Raw genomic sequence first — 16,248 nt, 5'->3', positions numbered from 1 at the left:
CAACCATCTCGCGATCTGCTCTTCGTTGCCTACTGCTGTATCCCACAGCTTTGGGGGGGTTCGGACCGCGGCGACTGCCCCTCCTTCCTGACAGCTTACCTCGAAATTTGGCGAGAAGGGAAGAAGACAGGTGTAACGGTCTATCGCTGTGACAGTTGGGCTCCATCCCGATCATCTTCGGCAAAATGATCCACGGAAGAGTGTCATCTGCCGTCCATCTCGGGGCATGTGACCTTTTCGACGCGTACAGTCAAGCGTCACAAACGACATGTTCGAAAGCCTCTTGAACATTTTCGATAATTTGGGGAGGCGGAATCCCCATCATCGGCATCCAGCACATGAACAACCGCGTTGCCCAGGAATCGTTGCACCCAAGGTTTTTAATCGGCCGAAGTCGAATCCCCGGGTCCTGAGCCATGACGACCGCAGGATATAACGACGGACGGCCTACGGACGCCGGAAATGAAAGTCCGTCGCGAGCTCCTGATCGAGCGGATATCCAGGACCGCTGCGTTTGATGAAGGGCTTGCAAGGCTTGGTTGGACGAAGTCGCTGACTCTGTCCGATCTACGAGCGATCGCATCGCCGTTTATGGGATGTTTTGAGCCCGGGAAGCAGAGTTCTTGAGGTGGTCTGGCGGGAAAGAAGTACGAAGATACTGTATGCGACTGCGCGGAGGGAAAGCATTTGTGGTTGTCCGGTCTTGGGAGGATCACGTGACCTTGTGCATTGCTTTGAAATCAAATTGATATCTGGGATCCTTCTGTAAAAAGTCCTGGCTTACAATACTTCCAACACGATACACCTAAGCAAACCCAACACGCCTCGTTCAAATAGATCTGCACAATGCCTCAACAGTGGCAAGTTCACCAGAGAATCACAAATGCATCACGGCAATCTCCCGAAGCCCTTGTCAACCTTGAACTCCGAGACGTTCCCAAGCCTGTTCCTGGACCGAAAGAAACCTTAGTTCGTATCCACGCAGGTCTGTGGGAGGGTTGAATTGTACCTTAATGGCGGTACTACTCTACTTACCGTTAGCTAATCTCCTTTCGCATAGTCGCCCTCAACGCCCGGGACCTCCTCGTTTTGACCTCCTCACCCCTTTATCCCGTGCCAACTTCCGCGGGTCTAGTACCCTGCAGTGATGCCGCAGGCATCGTAGAAGAACTCGGCACAGATTCCGTTTGGAAAGCAGGTGATAGGGTGATCTTGCATCCCAACACCTGGCTCAATGGACGAGACGAGAGAGGCTTTGACATCACGAAAGCCTTTGGTGCAGGCACGGTGGCGGGGACTTTGACAGAGTATATGGTCATTGGTGATGAGAGACTGATCAAAGTTCCTGAGCATCTGAGCTTGGAGGAAGGGAGCGTGTTGCCTACTGCTGGGAGCACGGCTTGCCATTCGCTTTTCTTTGTGCCAGAGCAGCCAGTTGGGGATGGTACATGGGTTCTGGTTCAGGGAACTGGTGGTGTTAGTACCATCGCTATTCAGGTGCGTGATCGAATGATAATGTTGTGGACACGAGTTGACGAATTCTTCCTGGCCAGCTTGCAGCGGCAGCCGGTGCGACGGTTATTGCTACCTCTAGTTCCGACGAGAAGCTTGCACTTTCGAAGCAGTTAGGCGCCCACCATACAATCAACTACCGACACACTCCAAACTGGGAGGAAGAGGTGATGAAGATGACCGATGGCAAAGGCGTGGATTTCGTACTCGACGTTGGTGGAGCAGGCACCATTGAGCATTCGTTGGGTAGTCTCCGGCAGGGCGGGATCGTGTCCATTGTAGGTATTTTGACGCCAGCGAAGGAGATTGATATCGTTCCGGCGATCCTCTATGGTGCAAAGACAGGTGAGTCCGGCGTGGATATGCGATGACAAGTCCGGACCTTTTCTCCACTGACTTCGCGTGTCTCGTAGTGCGAGGACAACTGGGTTCGAGCAAGACGATGAGCGAGGAGTTAGTCCGGAGAGTAGACGCTGACAAGATCCGCCCTGTTATTGCAAAGACTTTCGAATGGAGAGAAGCGAAAGATGCTTTTGAGTTATTGATGAATCAGTCTGAAGTGGGAAAGATAGTTGTCAAGGGAGTCACTGCTGGGTCTGCGTGATGTTTAGAAACAGTCACGCCCAAATAATGGGACCTCCTTGAGGCGCGAGAATCAAAGGCAAAGCAAGCAGCTTTACTATGATGCAATTGGTGGATTAGCCTGAGGATTGCGCATAAGAGACTTGGACTTGGTGCAGCTGTCTAATGAGTATATTTTTTCCATGGGGCTGATACTCGTACGGAGCTTGATCGTTGTCCGGGTGAGAGTAGATCTTGGGCTGCCTACATGTAGTAAGCAAAAGCTGTGTGGATACTCATCCATGGCCTATTTTATGATTTAAGCATTCCACCTATGGTCTGGGATATGGACCATGGACCATGGTCGACAGATTACCTCAGGGTGCTTGGTTAACCCATGGGACGAGCTGCTACACAAGACTCTAGGTTGGGGATAGAGCTGATCTTGAATATACGGTGCTGACCTCAAAGTAACTTATCCTCTGGTGACTCTAGGACTAGAGTCTAGAGTACGGAGGTTGGCACCAAAAGTCCTGCACCCGCCTCCTCGCTGGCAGAACAAAGTTGTGGCGTTCGGCAAGTCCCGGCGCCTAATCTGACAGATGAACTTTAATTTTACATAGAAGCGTGAACTTGAGGCGCCCGGTTCGCGTCTGCTGGGCTTGCAGTCTTGCCAGATGTTCGATCGTTCGAGCGTCGCAACATTTCCTATCTATCTATTTACAACATTCATCATCCCAGAAAGTACCTAGATCGGAGAAGCTCCTGCTCTCTGAACTTCAGCTCCAGTATATGTATGCAGTAAACATGAATGAGGAATGGCCAGGTCACGCGGCCATGCTTTCGCAGCAGCGGCACTGCTGCTGCTTGCCATCACCGCTTCGGGTTCACAGGTCGACACAGGGACCTCCATAACCTCTGTAACTGGCCCATCGACATGTCCATCTCGAAGCATCAACTACATCACGCAGACTCTGCCACAGCAATGCCTTACAACAAGCTGGGCGAGCAAGCCGAAACTACACGAGATATCCACGACGGAGACTCCCTCCACGTCGCACCGATCCGTGGATGCGCCTTCAAAAACACAAGATGCAACAATACCAGTTCCTGAACTGCAACGTGACACCCAGCCGGCGCCCTCTGACTCGTCCACATCATCCGGAAGCGCGACTGCTGCTACGAGCCATCAGCAAGGTCCCGCTTCAGCACCTTTTGCTTCCGAAATTACACAGCAAGCTAAGACAACGATCGAAGTCGAGCAGGAGACCGAGTCTGACTCGCCCCTGGACAATGCCAACTTTCTTTCGTTTGAAGAATGGAAGAGCCAGAATCTGGCCAAAGCCGGGCAATCCGCAGAACATTTGGACGCAAGGGCTGGAGGTGGCGCAGAGCAAAGACGGAGGCCTGGAGGTATCAATAACGCGTTGGACTCGTTGGGCGAGGACACGGAGATTGAGATAGATTTTGGCGGGTTCGTCGACCCGGGCAGCCCACCACCTGCGCAATCTCCGCCACACCACGGCACTGTTCAAGTTTCGAAGGGTGAGCGCAGTGAAGACAAGTCAGCGGACGAGACATCAGGCCCTCGTAAGAGGGGAAAGGATGCTGGGAAGACTTGCAAGGAAAGGTCCAATTACGCATCCTTTGACTGTGCCTCCACCGTCCTGAAAACAAACCCAGAGTGCAAAGGGTCTACTAGCGTCCTAGTGGAGAACAAAGATAGCTACATGCTCAACATCTGTTCCGCGAAGAACAAATTCTTCATCGTCGAACTCTGCGATGATATCCTGATCGATACCGTGGTACTGGCAAACTTCGAATTTTTCAGCTCAATGTTCCGGTTATTTCGCGTCAGTGTCTCGGATCGATATCCTGTGAAGCTCGACAAGTGGAGGGAGCTTGGAACCTTTGAGGCAAGGAACAGTCGAGATGTGCAAGCTTTCCTGGTTGATAACCCTTTGATCTGGGCAAGGTATCTGCGAGTTGAGTTCTTGGCGCACTTTGGGAACGAGTACTACTGTCCCGTCAGTCTTTTGAGAGTCCATGGCACTACGATGATGGAGGAGTTCAATCACGACGTGAAGGGGTCAAGGAACGATGATGATTCGGATAGTGAAGCTGGCGATGTCGAAGAAGGAGGTTTGGTAGATTCGGTACTAGCAGACCTTGTCAGTGCCGATGCACTGAAAGAGAAAGTCCAGGAGACCTTGGAAGAAGCTGATGCAACATCGACTGGACCTTCAAGTGCCACAACAGCGAGCTCGGTTAACCTACCGTCGAGCACCCCTTTAAGAATGTCAGATGCCACCGTGTCTTCGAGTCCCAACCCCTTGTCGACGCCAGGCTTCACGTCCTATAACTTGTCTGTGGCTATGCAAATGGTACTTTCGCCTGCTTCATCTGCTCACATCAAGTCTGTCTGCAACCCTGAGGACCGGCCGAATGATGCTGTACCTCCGCCACCAGCCTCGGTACCTATTGGTCAGACTGAAAGGATCCCTGGGGCGTCATCGGTTGTTATAGCGATCCAGACGCCCTCTCACGGGACCTTTTCCACCAACGAAACCACCACCAGACTCTCAGAGTCTTCAAAGACTGTACTCCCAGTCGTCTCGGACAAGGGTGCAATTCAGAATAAGTCGGAACCAATAAGATTATCGAATCAGACGTCGGCGTCCATCGTGAGAGGTCATTCATCCTCCACGCAACCTGCCAACCCTAGTCCTACCACACAAGAATCATTCTTCAAATCTGTCCACAAACGCCTGCAGCTCCTCGAATCGAATTCTACACTTTCACTTCAATATATTGAAGAACAATCTCGCATTCTGCGCGATGCTTTCTCAAAAGTCGAAAAGCGACAGTTGGGAAAAACGACTGCTTTTCTGGAAATTCTGAATACGACTGTCTTGACTGAGCTCCGTGATTTCCGCCACCAGTACGATCAGATCTGGCAATCCACTGTACTCGAGCTCTCATCTCAACGTGAACAATCTCAGCATGAGGTCCTCGCCCTCAGCGCCCGTCTCAGCCTTTTAGCAGACGAGATTGTCTTCCAAAAACGGATGGCAATCGTTCAATTCGGTCTCATCCTACTGTGTTTGGGCCTCATAATCTTCTCCCGTCACAGCTCACAAGCTACCTACCTCGAGCTCCCACCAGTGGTGCAGAATGCTGTCAACAAGTCTTCTGCTAACTTGTCGCGCTACGCTCCTTCTATCGAGAGTTCGCCCAATAGTCCATCATCCACAAGACCTTCGTCACGACACGGTCTATTTCGCGACTTGACACACCGCAGTAGTCCGTCAGAAGAGTCACAGCTCGATGATGGAAGGAAGAACCCCAACATCAACATCGAATATGCGCCTCCAACGCCGACGTCTCTGCCTTCGTCTGGAGAGCACCAAAACGAGCCTGCCAGTGATGGCGATGATCACTCGAGGGATTGTTCACCGGAGCCGGAAGAGGGAGCAGTATGGCAGACGAGGAGCAGCCCTTCTACGCCGAGTGGACAGCGGGATGAGCAGCGGGAGCTTGGAAAAAGGACATTGTTGCCACCAGAGGCCGTCGGGGTGACTTAGCTAGGCCATAGCGATGTCGATACGGGATGCGACTGGCTCTGCGGATCAAGCGGAGGCGTTGAAGTTATTTTGGCCTTTGGTATAGAAAGTATAGCATTGCATAGCGCAGGTGTTCGGTGGTTTCTGCTAGCGTTTGGATGCTGCAGAGCTTTGTTTGGAATGAGTACCAATGCGAAGGCTAGAATTCAACGCAATCAAGGAATTATGCTTTCACCGTGTGTAAAAGGTGCATAAGTATTTATCCAGACCATCACCAGGGAGCAAAAGTTTTGCACACCCATCAAGCAAGGAGTGAATGAGACGGAAAGAGATGGCAATAGTATCTACATGAGATAGCAACGTTCCTATCGCCCTGGGGAAACGCCTACCCCGACCACTGTGGTATGAAATCCCTTCAATGCTGTCTTCGTAGGACGTGAGTGGCACAAAGGGAGCTGTAGCAACGTCTGAATTTTATGCATTTGAGAGCTTTCTCCTTTTGTGTCCTGCGTTTTGTCTCCCCCTGCTGTTTTCTCTGCTCCTCCGTCGTCCCCGATCTTCCGCCCAATCAGCTCGGGAACTGATCATCAGAGGTAGACAAAGGGTGAACGTCAGTCACGTTCTTCTGATTGGACCTTTTCCATAAGTTGACGAACCATTTGGCGATTAGGAGAGGGCTCGGTGCTGTGTATTTCTGTAACAATAGGAACATACGGGAAGCAGGGTAACACCGCGGTCTCGATAGATCTTGATATCTGCATACCCAATTCCATCACAGCTTCCCTGTTTGCACCATCGTCCCCCTCACACGCTCAAAGCGCACCTCCCAATACTTTCACCAACCACATCGCCACTCGGACCTTCCACCCCGCTTTCCTCTCCTTCGTCTCAAGATCTTCCTCCTTCACAAGGTTCGTGTGGGTCATCAACAGCTCTCCTTCTCTCTTCAATTTTCGCATCAGTCCTTCATCTTTTGTCACAACTATAGCGCCAACTTCCAGGTCCAGCCCGTAGCTACGTGTAGTGTAGTTAGAAGATCCGATAAGGGTCACGCTCGGACCTGCTGGGGCGCTCGGGTCCTTGCTCTCAAAATTGGTACTAAGCTCTGATGAAGTCTTATTGGGAGTGCTCGATGACGTCTCCTGTTGTAGATCCACCTGCAGAGTCACCCATAATCCCTTCGCGTGATACGTCCATCCATTCTGTTGCCCCACAATTCCGCGCTGCCATTCCCGCAGCTGAATATTCTTGCCGCGTGCAGCCTGCAAAAACCTGAGGGAGAGATGCGTATATGCTGCGGGCAGAAGCCCTGAAATGCCTTTGGAGCCAAAGAATCCATTGGCGTACGGCGAAGCTGTCAAGATGGAGCCTGGCGCCGAGATTGGGAGAGAAGAGGCAGCCAAAAGCGAGGACGTAATTACTGGGTGGGGATTGAAGTAGCCGGCTGTGAAAATGTAAGACTTAATATGTCGAGCGAGAAGGGCCGTGAATGCAGGGAGCTCAGTGTTGATTGTTGGTGGATGACATATAACAGGGTAGACGGATGTAGATGTTGTAGGAGGCGACTGGGAGGAGGCCGGTTTCACGAAGGGGAGGAGTAGGGAGGTCGCCGCTTCTATATAGCCTTTCGGAGCCTCAAGGGGGTTTGGAGCTGGACTGGACGTCGGCCATTCCAAAGTGAACTTTGAGGGGGTACCCCTTGGCCGTAGCAGAAAGCTGATGCTGCAGACAGCATCGTGGATGCGTGCGAAGTAGTCAGCGACTCGCTTCGAACTGAAGACATGGTAGCGATCTTGACGGTTTGTAAAGTAGTCATTCGAAAGATTTGCCCCAGAAAGGATCACTTCGTCGTCAATTCCATACAGCTTAATATGCTGCAATCCCCAACCCTCATTGATGCGTTTCGGTATCAATGCTTTGCGCAGTCCCGTCAAGTTGGGCGTATGGTACATGCGGACCTCGACTCGGTCTGGAAACTCCTCGACCAAGGAGGCCAACAATGAAGCACACGAGGGATTTGGGGCCTCTCGAGTTCCCCGTAGCGCATCTGTGAGGATGGAGACCTTGAGCTCGGAACCCTGTTGGAGTAAAGCATCCCGTATAGTTGAAATGAGCTCATTCTCTGTTTTGCCAATGTATAGAGTCGAGAGATATATCCTCCTCCTCGCCCTTCTTATTTTGCTTCTTAGCCTTTCGTAAAATTCCGTTGGTCCATCGAGTATCTCAATCTGATCAGCGTTGATATCGATCCGGGGGGCAAGACGGTCCAGGTCTGATGTGAGCGCTGCCAGAGGTGATGCATGCGTAGACGTCTGAGGGAAGTCTAGCGTGGATGTAGTAGAGTGCGCTCTCAGGCGGAGCTGCCATGGCAGTCGTCTTGTTGAAGATGGAAGCCATGGACGTGGGTTTGCTCGAATCCGGCGGACGAGCATCTATTCGATGCCTATATTCAGGTTGCCAGACTGTTCATGTTTTCAATACTTCAACACTTCTCTGACTGCCGTAGGCCATGTGAAGTCTGTTGGTACCTGTTGTGCAATGAGGAAAGAGGTTCAATGTAGTGCTCAAGGACGGTGTAATTCGGGCTACAAGATTCAGAGTACTTTATATTCTGTATCTACATTGCCCCTGTTGCTCAAATCCATCTCTTATAAATCGGCGAACACCTCGCTATGGCTCTCATCACTCTCACATTTGCGATTTTTGTATATGAAAGTCCTTCGAATCTCGCCGATATTCGTATCTAAAGCAAGCGGCTCTGAACCTTGTAAGGGAATCCGATTTTCTTTGAGGTGTCATTCTAAAATGACTCACTCCGCTCAACGCTAAGTCTTATGGACTGGTACTCGGAAAGAAGACCTAGGCTCCCAGGTAAGCCTGTTAAGAGGATGTCTCTATTCTAGGAGCCTTTTTACCGAGCTGCCCTCGTTCGTTCCGCTCTCATCCATTTTCACCCACGTCCACTTGACCCTCGTCCACTTGACCCTCGTCCATTTCGCTCTTAGCCAATGCCAATTCCTTTTATGGCCATCCGGACACATTTCTCTTTGGACCGCAAGCAGAAGATACAGTCTGTATCTCCGGGGTAGCGAGGGTGCAACAGGAAGTCTCGATTGGCGGGTGTAACCCTTGTGGAGTGTTGAATCAGCGTTGCCTGCACAAGAAACGAGGACAAGAGTTGCCAGGACTCGTAGTGAACGGTGCATCCTGTGGACTGGTGACCATTGAAGGCAACAAACGAACAAAGCTCGAAGCCGTTTGTTTTTGAGAAGCGGTTCGAGCGATTTCCCTAGAAGCGCCTCATCCAGCATTTTGAATAGCCGAATCATGCCAACCGCTTCGAACACTTGGGCCATTGCCCCACCGCATCCAACTCAGCCTGTGCGATTAGTTTTAAGACCAAGTTTTGACCATTGACAAACGAACGTGACCTCAAGTCAAATTTGTCAGGTAGCCAAGTGCAGCGGACAACGCAGATTTGAATATGACTGAGTAAACTAGAATGAAGAGATTGTTCTCTTTAAATTGTCGTCTTCGAAGCGCTGGCGTCTAATTTCCTCCTGGAAGGCATTATTGCTCCCTCCTTGGTAGGGCTAGAATTCGTGTCAGCATCTGTCATCTCATGTTTTTGGACTGTGGGAGCTAACTTCATCCGAGAAGGCGTCCTGGCCACTGCGGTCGTACTCGTCAAGTTGGATGGCACCATCCTTTTCTAGTCTCCCTCTCCTACGAGCTCTTCTCGCCATGTAGTCTCTCGAGTGGCCTCTGACGTCGCTCCACGCATGCTTCCTCATTCCACACCAAATACCGAGAATGATGAGGATCACAGCAACGATTCTGATGGCGCTCCAGTCAGCAAACACTCGTTTCGGGGAAGCATTGGATTTCATATAACAAGTGTCTCGAGTACAAAAGTCCCGAAACATGTCTCGGGGCTCCGAAAGACGTCCAAATGAGGAAGCTTGGGGATAGGGAAGTCCTACGCGACTGGCAATCCTATTTCCAGACCATATATAGAGTCTATCTTTGGAATCAATACTCGCGGGAGAGTTTTGGGATCAACAGTCTATCAGTCATCTCGGAGTCAGCATTTCTCCATCAGGGTTCTAAGGGAACTAAAAGAAAGGGTTTGGAGTGTTGAAGGCAAAACAGAGGTAGCCTGCCGGAAAATGTCTTGCCACTCATGAAGGATTGAATACTAGGGCAATGTAAAAGGGAAATAAGCTATACCAAGCTGATCATAGGACCCAATTTTGAGATGTTTTGACCTCCAGCAGGTGTGCTAGACAGAGATTCCTCAGTCAGCATTACCTATTCAGGAAGGCTTTCCAGTCTCAGAACATGTCTCAGGAGCAAACAAACGTACGAGATCAAAGAAAAGGTGAGGTTCTGGCCTATTTCAGAGTCAGCGTTCCATCTCAAAGGCAAAGGGAAGAGCGATAATAGCCGGGAAATATCAAGAGCCCTTTGGTCCCAGACCATTTCTTTTGACCCAGGAAATGGATAAGATAGGAATCATTTGCTCCATATATGTACATACCTAATGAGGTGTCATTGCCAGAAGCCTCTAGTAGCCAATCTTTGTCCATATACACGTTGACATAGCCTCGTACATTCGCCACGTCGGGGGAATACCACGCGACCTGTTGATCGGCTGTAATATAGGTCAACTCGACTGTCGTCGTGGCATTGTCTGGGAAAAGTGTTGGGTTCCATGTAACTAGAAACCATAAGCTTCTGCAATGTTGACGAGTATTTCCCACCTGCCTCCGTATGTGTACCCGGTGAACAGGTTTTGACCGTGAATGGGAGAGCAAAACGGTCCATTATCAGGCTCAGTACCATTGATCCTGCAAGCTGTCAAGTCGTTTTGCGGGATTCCGGGAGCAGTAGCATTGGCCGTGGCAAGGTCTTTAAGTTTGGCGTCAGTATATCCACTTCAAAACAGAGTAACGGGAAACTTTCAGGGAATTGGGGGGAAAGAATGATCCGAGGACAGCTTTTGCAAGCCGGATTTTGGTCAATCAGGAAGGATTTAGGGAAAGCTAGACTCACAGGCAGAAGCAGTGAAAGTAGAAGTTTGCGTCTCGCTATGCGAAACTGTGATATGTGTAGCGTTCACACCTGGAGAGTGGGGATGAGCAAGCTTGCATTTCTGCACTTCTTGAGAGAGACTAAATACCATGGGCTGTGTATGCTGTTGATTCGGTCTTGGTGAAGGCTGGAATGTTGCGAAATTCCGTTACCGTAACAGGTCCACCAGTGGCCGAAGGTGCGGCCGCAACCGTATCTGAAGAACTAGAAGAGAGTGTAGAGGAGGCAGAGGCTGCTGCTGCTGCGGTTGAAGCAGGCGAAGTGGAGGAAGAAGATATGGAAGATGCCGCTGTGATTCGGAAAGATGACTGATTAGCCAATTATCAAGAAGCTTAAGGGGCTCCCAGTGTTGAGACAAAAAAGCTCAATGGGATCAACTCACTGTTACTTCTGTCTTGTCGCCGTTCCAGAGGTCCCGCAATTGCTTCTTTCGCGAACCCCAGAGCTCTATTGTAGAACTGCATATCTTCTCCCCCAATGGACAGTTGATGGAGATCAGCGATCGATTGAAAGTAAACAGCCTAGATTGTCATATAGAAGTAAAATTGCTCGAGATACTAGAGTCTTTTGTGAGTTGTAGATACCGTACAAAAGAATTGAGAGTGTCGCGTTTTTGACAGGAAACGTCTCACCAAAGGATTAATCACTCATTATCGCCGCTCCCCGGCTATATCCGTGCGTGCGCCTAATCCGGCCAAACGCTAAGGGCATTGGCTTCCTTCCATTCATTCGTTCGCTCTCAACCCATTATTTTGCTCAAGCTCCATGGGCCTTACCCATTCTCACGACTCACAATGTCGACAATCATGCGCACCCTGCGGAATCTCCGCAAAGTCGGCATAAAAGAATACGCCCATCAAATGCAATACATTGGCGATACCAAAGCTGGCACCTACATCGCAACGGACAAATACGGCAACAAATACTACGAGAACCAAGAACAAGAGCTACCTCGTCAGTCCCTCCCTCGACTCACCACAGCACCCGATTGCACCCTCGCTGACTGTAGCAACCAGTACGAACAAGATGGGTAGATTACAAACAAAAAGAATACGACCCCGCACAGATTGAGCCAGGATGGCACGCGTGGATGTCGTATTTGGTCGACAAGCCACCGACTGAGGATGCCGTGCTGAAGACAGGGCAGAGGAGTTGGGAGATTCCGGAGCATAGGCCAAATCTGACGGCCAGCAGGGCGGCGTATAAGACTTATTCAACGTTAGTCTTCTTTATTCATGAAGGGTTGTGAGGAGTGTGGAGAGGGTACGGCGATTGAAGAGGAGGATCGAGATATCGATTGGGCTGTGACAGCGCATCCAGCTTAGAGGATGTCAAGGCTGGCAGCTACACATGATGAATTCGAGTGCTGACTTTTTGTGTGCGTAGGGTGAAGCCAAAAACGCACGCTTGGCAGCCCGTGGCGAAGCCGAGGTAGCATTGCCAACCATTTGGAATCTGAAGGCAGAAGGCAGGGAGAGATGTAGATAAAGAACACGTGGAGCAGGGCGTTTGGGCGCATATGAAGCATCGTCGACAGAAGTCGACCATTCCCCAGTTGCTATTAATTGAGCAATACTTGATTGTTCAATTCAAGTCTCGATACTAAGAATGTATAGAGCTGTAGATATCTGCCTATGAACGAGAAGAGTAAGTACATTGTTAGAAGATAAAATGTGTATATTCGAGGCCGGCTCACGCCACACCAAATCACCGTTGCCAAACGGCTTCGCCTTTTGTACTGCAAAAAGGCCCCGTTCACTTCTTCCAAGGCGAGATAGCAGCTGCTCCAAACGTCTTCATGGTATTCGTCGGTGCCTCGCTATTCCCATCCAGTGTATGACAGAGTGTGCCACGTCCGCCTTCCCAATCAGAATAACAGTACCATGGCTCATACCACAACATTCCCATAAAAGCGGAGAAAGGCTTCACTGTCTTCCACATCAACTCCGTAAGAGACTGCTCCTGGGGAATCTGTTGATACGTAAAGCTAGTAGCATATTCAACGCCCAGACCTTGTAATTTGTACTGGCCCGCCCATGGACCGTCAGTGTATGTGCCGTAGGCTTCAGCGTAACCCTGCAACTGAGTGAGAGTTTTGGTCAGTCGGGTCAAGGTATCGGCCATGCTGGGTTCGGAGTCGATGTCGGATGGTGTCATTGGGTCTGGATATGAAGAGAAACCCATGATGGTAAGCATCTCCGAGGCATTTGGAGAGAGGATGCTTCGAGGAATGACAGAATTGCTGCAGGTCGCACCCGAGGAGTCTTTCAGCTCAGTCTGGCTTAATGGATTCGGACCATGTACACAAGCTTCCTTCCACTGGACATATTGGACATGAGAGTGAAGACCATAACGGGTTGTGGCCGTGGAAAAGCCTGACGCCGTGATGGCCTCGTTGCAGGCTATGACTTCGGCCTTGAGGTAGCCCGCGTATTGCGGGTAGGAAGCCATGTTGCCGGTAGGAATCTTGCCGCACATCTCAAGGTCTACTTTGGCCGCGCTGGCTTTGCCGTCATTAGTACCGCGAACATGGCCGGTAGACTCCTCAGTAAAGAGGAAGCCATCAGAACCTTCATTCTCGAAGAGGATGATATCAGGTACAATTTTGGCATCAAGAAAGGGCTGGAGTTGGCGTATTGCCTCTTCTTGAACAGCGCCAACCATACCGTCATAGTCAAGAGACTCGAGGTCTTTAGGTATTGTGAAACCCTGATTGATGGTGAGCTGAATTCTCATGCCCAGAGCTGCAGCCCGTTGCGCAGTCTTGACCGCAATATCGATACCTCCAAAATCAAGCTGGAAAAGCAACTCTTCACCACGAGTTGATGCATTATTTGTGAATACGGTAGGCCCTAGACTCATGTCACGAGAGGTCTCGACCCGGATAGCATTGAAACCTGAGTCTGCAAGAGTTTTGATGGGGTCCTTGACGGTGACGCCATCATAATCGTAGAAGACACGGCCTGGGATAGCTTCCATTCGCATCAGAGTACCTATAGTACCTACGCAGGATCTGGAGTCAGCATTGCTTCTTCAATCCAAGAACATTAATTGCTAAACAGATTTCAAGGGTAAAAAGGAACTTTTGCTCCCAAAACATGTCTTGTAACTCAGGCCTCGGTTATTGCGAAAGAAAAAAAATCAAAAATCAAAAACAATCGCAGAAATGTACGAACCTCCCGCCCAGAACTCGCCCTGAAGATTGGCATCTGTGGTGTCGTTCGTCTCTACTATAGTATTGGATCTAGGCAGGGACACAGTAGGGTTGCTGCTCGTACCTGAGCCCAAAGGTGAAGAAGCGTTCGCAGCAGTGGGGTACTTTGAACCTTGAAGCGTGCCATTGCCGTAGAGACCTCCCAAAACGGCAGATGCACTAGCAACGGGCGTACCAGAGGCATTTGCTTTGCTGCACTTCGTACGTTTAGGACCAGTTGAGCCGCTTGCAGAGACGCCATTTCCCAATGGGTTAGCAGAGCCATTCGAGCCGTTGCCTGACCCGTTCTGTGCCAGGCAGCCGGGACCTGTTGAGCCATTGACAGTCGACCCCTTTTGCAACAGGCCTGCTGGACCAGCTGTCGTAGCTACTGCCGCAGCTTGTGTCACAGTGACAGTGTACTGAGTGGTGATTGTCACTGTTGACTGCAATGGGCAGATCCCTGGCGAGCCCCCAGCGTTACCGCTTCCGGCTACAGGTGAGCCAGAACTGCCGTTTTCGAGACCACCAGGAGCGCCATTCCCAGTTGATGGGGATCCAGAAGTTGGTCCTTGGCCCGCGGGTTGCTGCGAGGGTATATTTGGGTTTCCTTGACTGGGCAGGGTGCTTGCAGTTCGGGAATAGGGGAGCTGGTAGGCTAAAGTAGAGGCGTTGTTTCCAGGATAGCCATACACGGATCCGGTGGCTGAGGCAAGGTCACAAATACGAGAATGAGAGCACTTCCTCCTGCGTTTTGCAGCTAAGGCTTGGGCAGGAGCCCCGTCATCAAGACGAGGTTGCAGACGAGCAGCGGCTTCAATGTGTCAGTAAATGCTATGCTCTAAAGCTCAGATCTGGACGGCATACGTACCATTCGAATCAATCGACGCAACGAAAGGGAGCTGGAAAGTAATGAGCGACAATGCGAGAAAGGCAAATGAGTGTGTGAATGAGGGAACTTTCATGTTGAATGCTTATTTCCCAAACATTATATAATGAAGCAAAACAAGGAAGGCAGATTAATATCACCCGGTAGAGGACGAATGTCGCCTTTATCATACAAATGCATGATTTCATTTTCAGGAGAAAAGGTCATATCGTGTTGACCCGATATTATTCCGAACTTATTCTACTGCGACGGGATATTTGTACAAGCCGCGGCTGTTGAGGATTGAGACGGTCAGTGGAGCGGCTCAGAGTATCAAGATGAGACTTGGATTTCAATCTGCTGTTTTGGCTGTTCCCGTGTTTCACACGCCTGTGGTGGAGATTTTGTGCCACGGGAAATCGACAAAGGAAGTACTTGTAAGCATACCTAGCAGCATTGAACGAGTTTGATTCTACGCATCGAGATCATGAGATGGATCACACAAATGTGTACTTAACCACAGGCGTCGTTGACAGCGGCGTTGGCTCGGGCAAGGTGTGCGCCTTTGCAGGCCCGCCCGTAAGGGAGCTCTAAGTCGGGTAAAGCGTTATCAGTACTACTATTTGCCAAATACAGTACATATAGTAAGGTAAAGTATTTGGCAGTTGCCTTACCGGCTCCACATTGTTCCGCTGCCGAGACCTGTCCTTGTTAAGTAAGATTACCTTACCTTACGGTACAGGGGAATTAGCGGGCCGCTTTCCCGCTTTGCCATAAAGTCCACAGCTACGGAGGTTGCTACCGAAAGTCCTGAACATACGCTAAAACCCTTGGTATTCTTGGCATTTCTAGCATTTTAACAAATTTCTTGAATAGCTTCATAATCTACATACGATGTTTTATATAATTACGTATGTACTGATTTGCTCGATCAGCTGAATCATAGGGCCGCTCATCCCCTCCTTCACGGCCCTCCCGATACTCGTTACCGCCTCGTAAACGAATAACTTCGGCAATATATCTAGGCATACGCTCTATCCACTCCTAAATTCTCTTCTGTAACAATTCATGCTTTCAGCAATGGGCCCATCGTTTTTCGGCCTCCTTTCGAGTCTTAGGTGCATCGTTTCGAGTCGTACGTCGCTTCATCCAATTCCAGCTTCGGCCAAAGCGAGTGTCTATAGTCTTGATACTCTGAGCATTAGATATTATTCAAGATTGGAGAGTAGTAAGAAGATATCCACTTACTGCACTGAATATACACTGAATATATACTAAAAAGCTTCATATTCTCCCCCTATTCCCTATTTCTCATAATGCCCTTATCAGCGTAAGTATGCACAGCATTACGCTACTATCGCTACTGTGCACACAGTAATATCGCAACTGCATACCCCGTATACATGCAGTAATATCGCTACTATATACTTCATATGCATGCACTCCATATATACAGC

At 50.0% G+C, this 16,248-nt stretch overlaps 6 protein-coding genes across 6 annotated transcripts; 4 read left to right on the top strand and 2 right to left on the bottom strand.

Moving 5' to 3' along the window:
- Positions 1 to 846: 846 nt before the first annotated feature.
- HO133_000409 (uncharacterized protein) lies at positions 847 to 2,116 on the top strand (the record flags this gene model as incomplete). Its single annotated transcript, XM_037291348.1, has 4 exons — positions 847 to 985; positions 1,061 to 1,497; positions 1,554 to 1,857; positions 1,926 to 2,116. The coding sequence occupies 4 exons, from the start codon at positions 847 to 849 to the stop codon at positions 2,114 to 2,116; spliced, it is 1,071 nt and encodes a 356-aa protein (XP_037152783.1).
- A 775-nt stretch (positions 2,117 to 2,891) lies between these two features.
- HO133_000408 (uncharacterized protein) lies at positions 2,892 to 5,657 on the top strand (the record flags this gene model as incomplete). Its single annotated transcript, XM_037291347.1, has 1 exon — positions 2,892 to 5,657. One exon carries the CDS (start codon positions 2,892 to 2,894, stop codon positions 5,655 to 5,657), a length of 2,766 nt encoding a protein of 921 aa, XP_037152782.1.
- A 791-nt stretch (positions 5,658 to 6,448) lies between these two features.
- Positions 6,449 to 8,068, bottom strand: HO133_000407 (uncharacterized protein; the record flags this gene model as incomplete). Its single annotated transcript, XM_037291346.1, has 1 exon — positions 6,449 to 8,068. One exon carries the CDS (start codon positions 8,066 to 8,068, stop codon positions 6,449 to 6,451), a length of 1,620 nt encoding a protein of 539 aa, XP_037152781.1.
- Positions 8,069 to 10,819: 2,751 nt separating this feature from the next.
- HO133_000406 (uncharacterized protein) lies at positions 10,820 to 11,042 on the top strand (the record flags this gene model as incomplete). The annotated part of the gene is made up of 2 exons (XM_037291345.1): positions 10,820 to 10,828; positions 10,857 to 11,042. The coding sequence occupies 2 exons, from the start codon at positions 10,820 to 10,822 to the stop codon at positions 11,040 to 11,042; spliced, it is 195 nt and encodes a 64-aa protein (XP_037152780.1).
- Positions 11,043 to 11,536: 494 nt separating this feature from the next.
- On the top strand, positions 11,537 to 12,165 carry HO133_000405 (uncharacterized protein; the record flags this gene model as incomplete). Its single annotated transcript, XM_037291344.1, has 3 exons — positions 11,537 to 11,684; positions 11,747 to 11,948; positions 12,117 to 12,165. The coding sequence occupies 3 exons, from the start codon at positions 11,537 to 11,539 to the stop codon at positions 12,163 to 12,165; spliced, it is 399 nt and encodes a 132-aa protein (XP_037152779.1).
- Positions 12,166 to 12,485: 320 nt separating this feature from the next.
- Positions 12,486 to 14,888, bottom strand: HO133_000404 (uncharacterized protein; the record flags this gene model as incomplete). The annotated part of the gene is made up of 3 exons (XM_037291343.1): positions 12,486 to 13,732; positions 13,907 to 14,737; positions 14,795 to 14,888. The coding sequence occupies 3 exons, from the start codon at positions 14,886 to 14,888 to the stop codon at positions 12,486 to 12,488; spliced, it is 2,172 nt and encodes a 723-aa protein (XP_037152778.1).
- Between the last annotated feature and the right edge of the window lie 1,360 nt (positions 14,889 to 16,248).

The sequence above is a fragment of the Letharia lupina genome, assembly GCF_014066315.1.
Source record: "Letharia lupina isolate WasteWater1 chromosome Unknown contig_10, whole genome shotgun sequence".
Classification (NCBI taxonomy): Eukaryota; Fungi; Ascomycota; class Lecanoromycetes; order Lecanorales; family Parmeliaceae; genus Letharia; species Letharia lupina.
The sequence above is the reverse complement of the archived record's forward strand: the minus strand, read 5'-3'. Positions and strand labels throughout refer to the sequence as shown.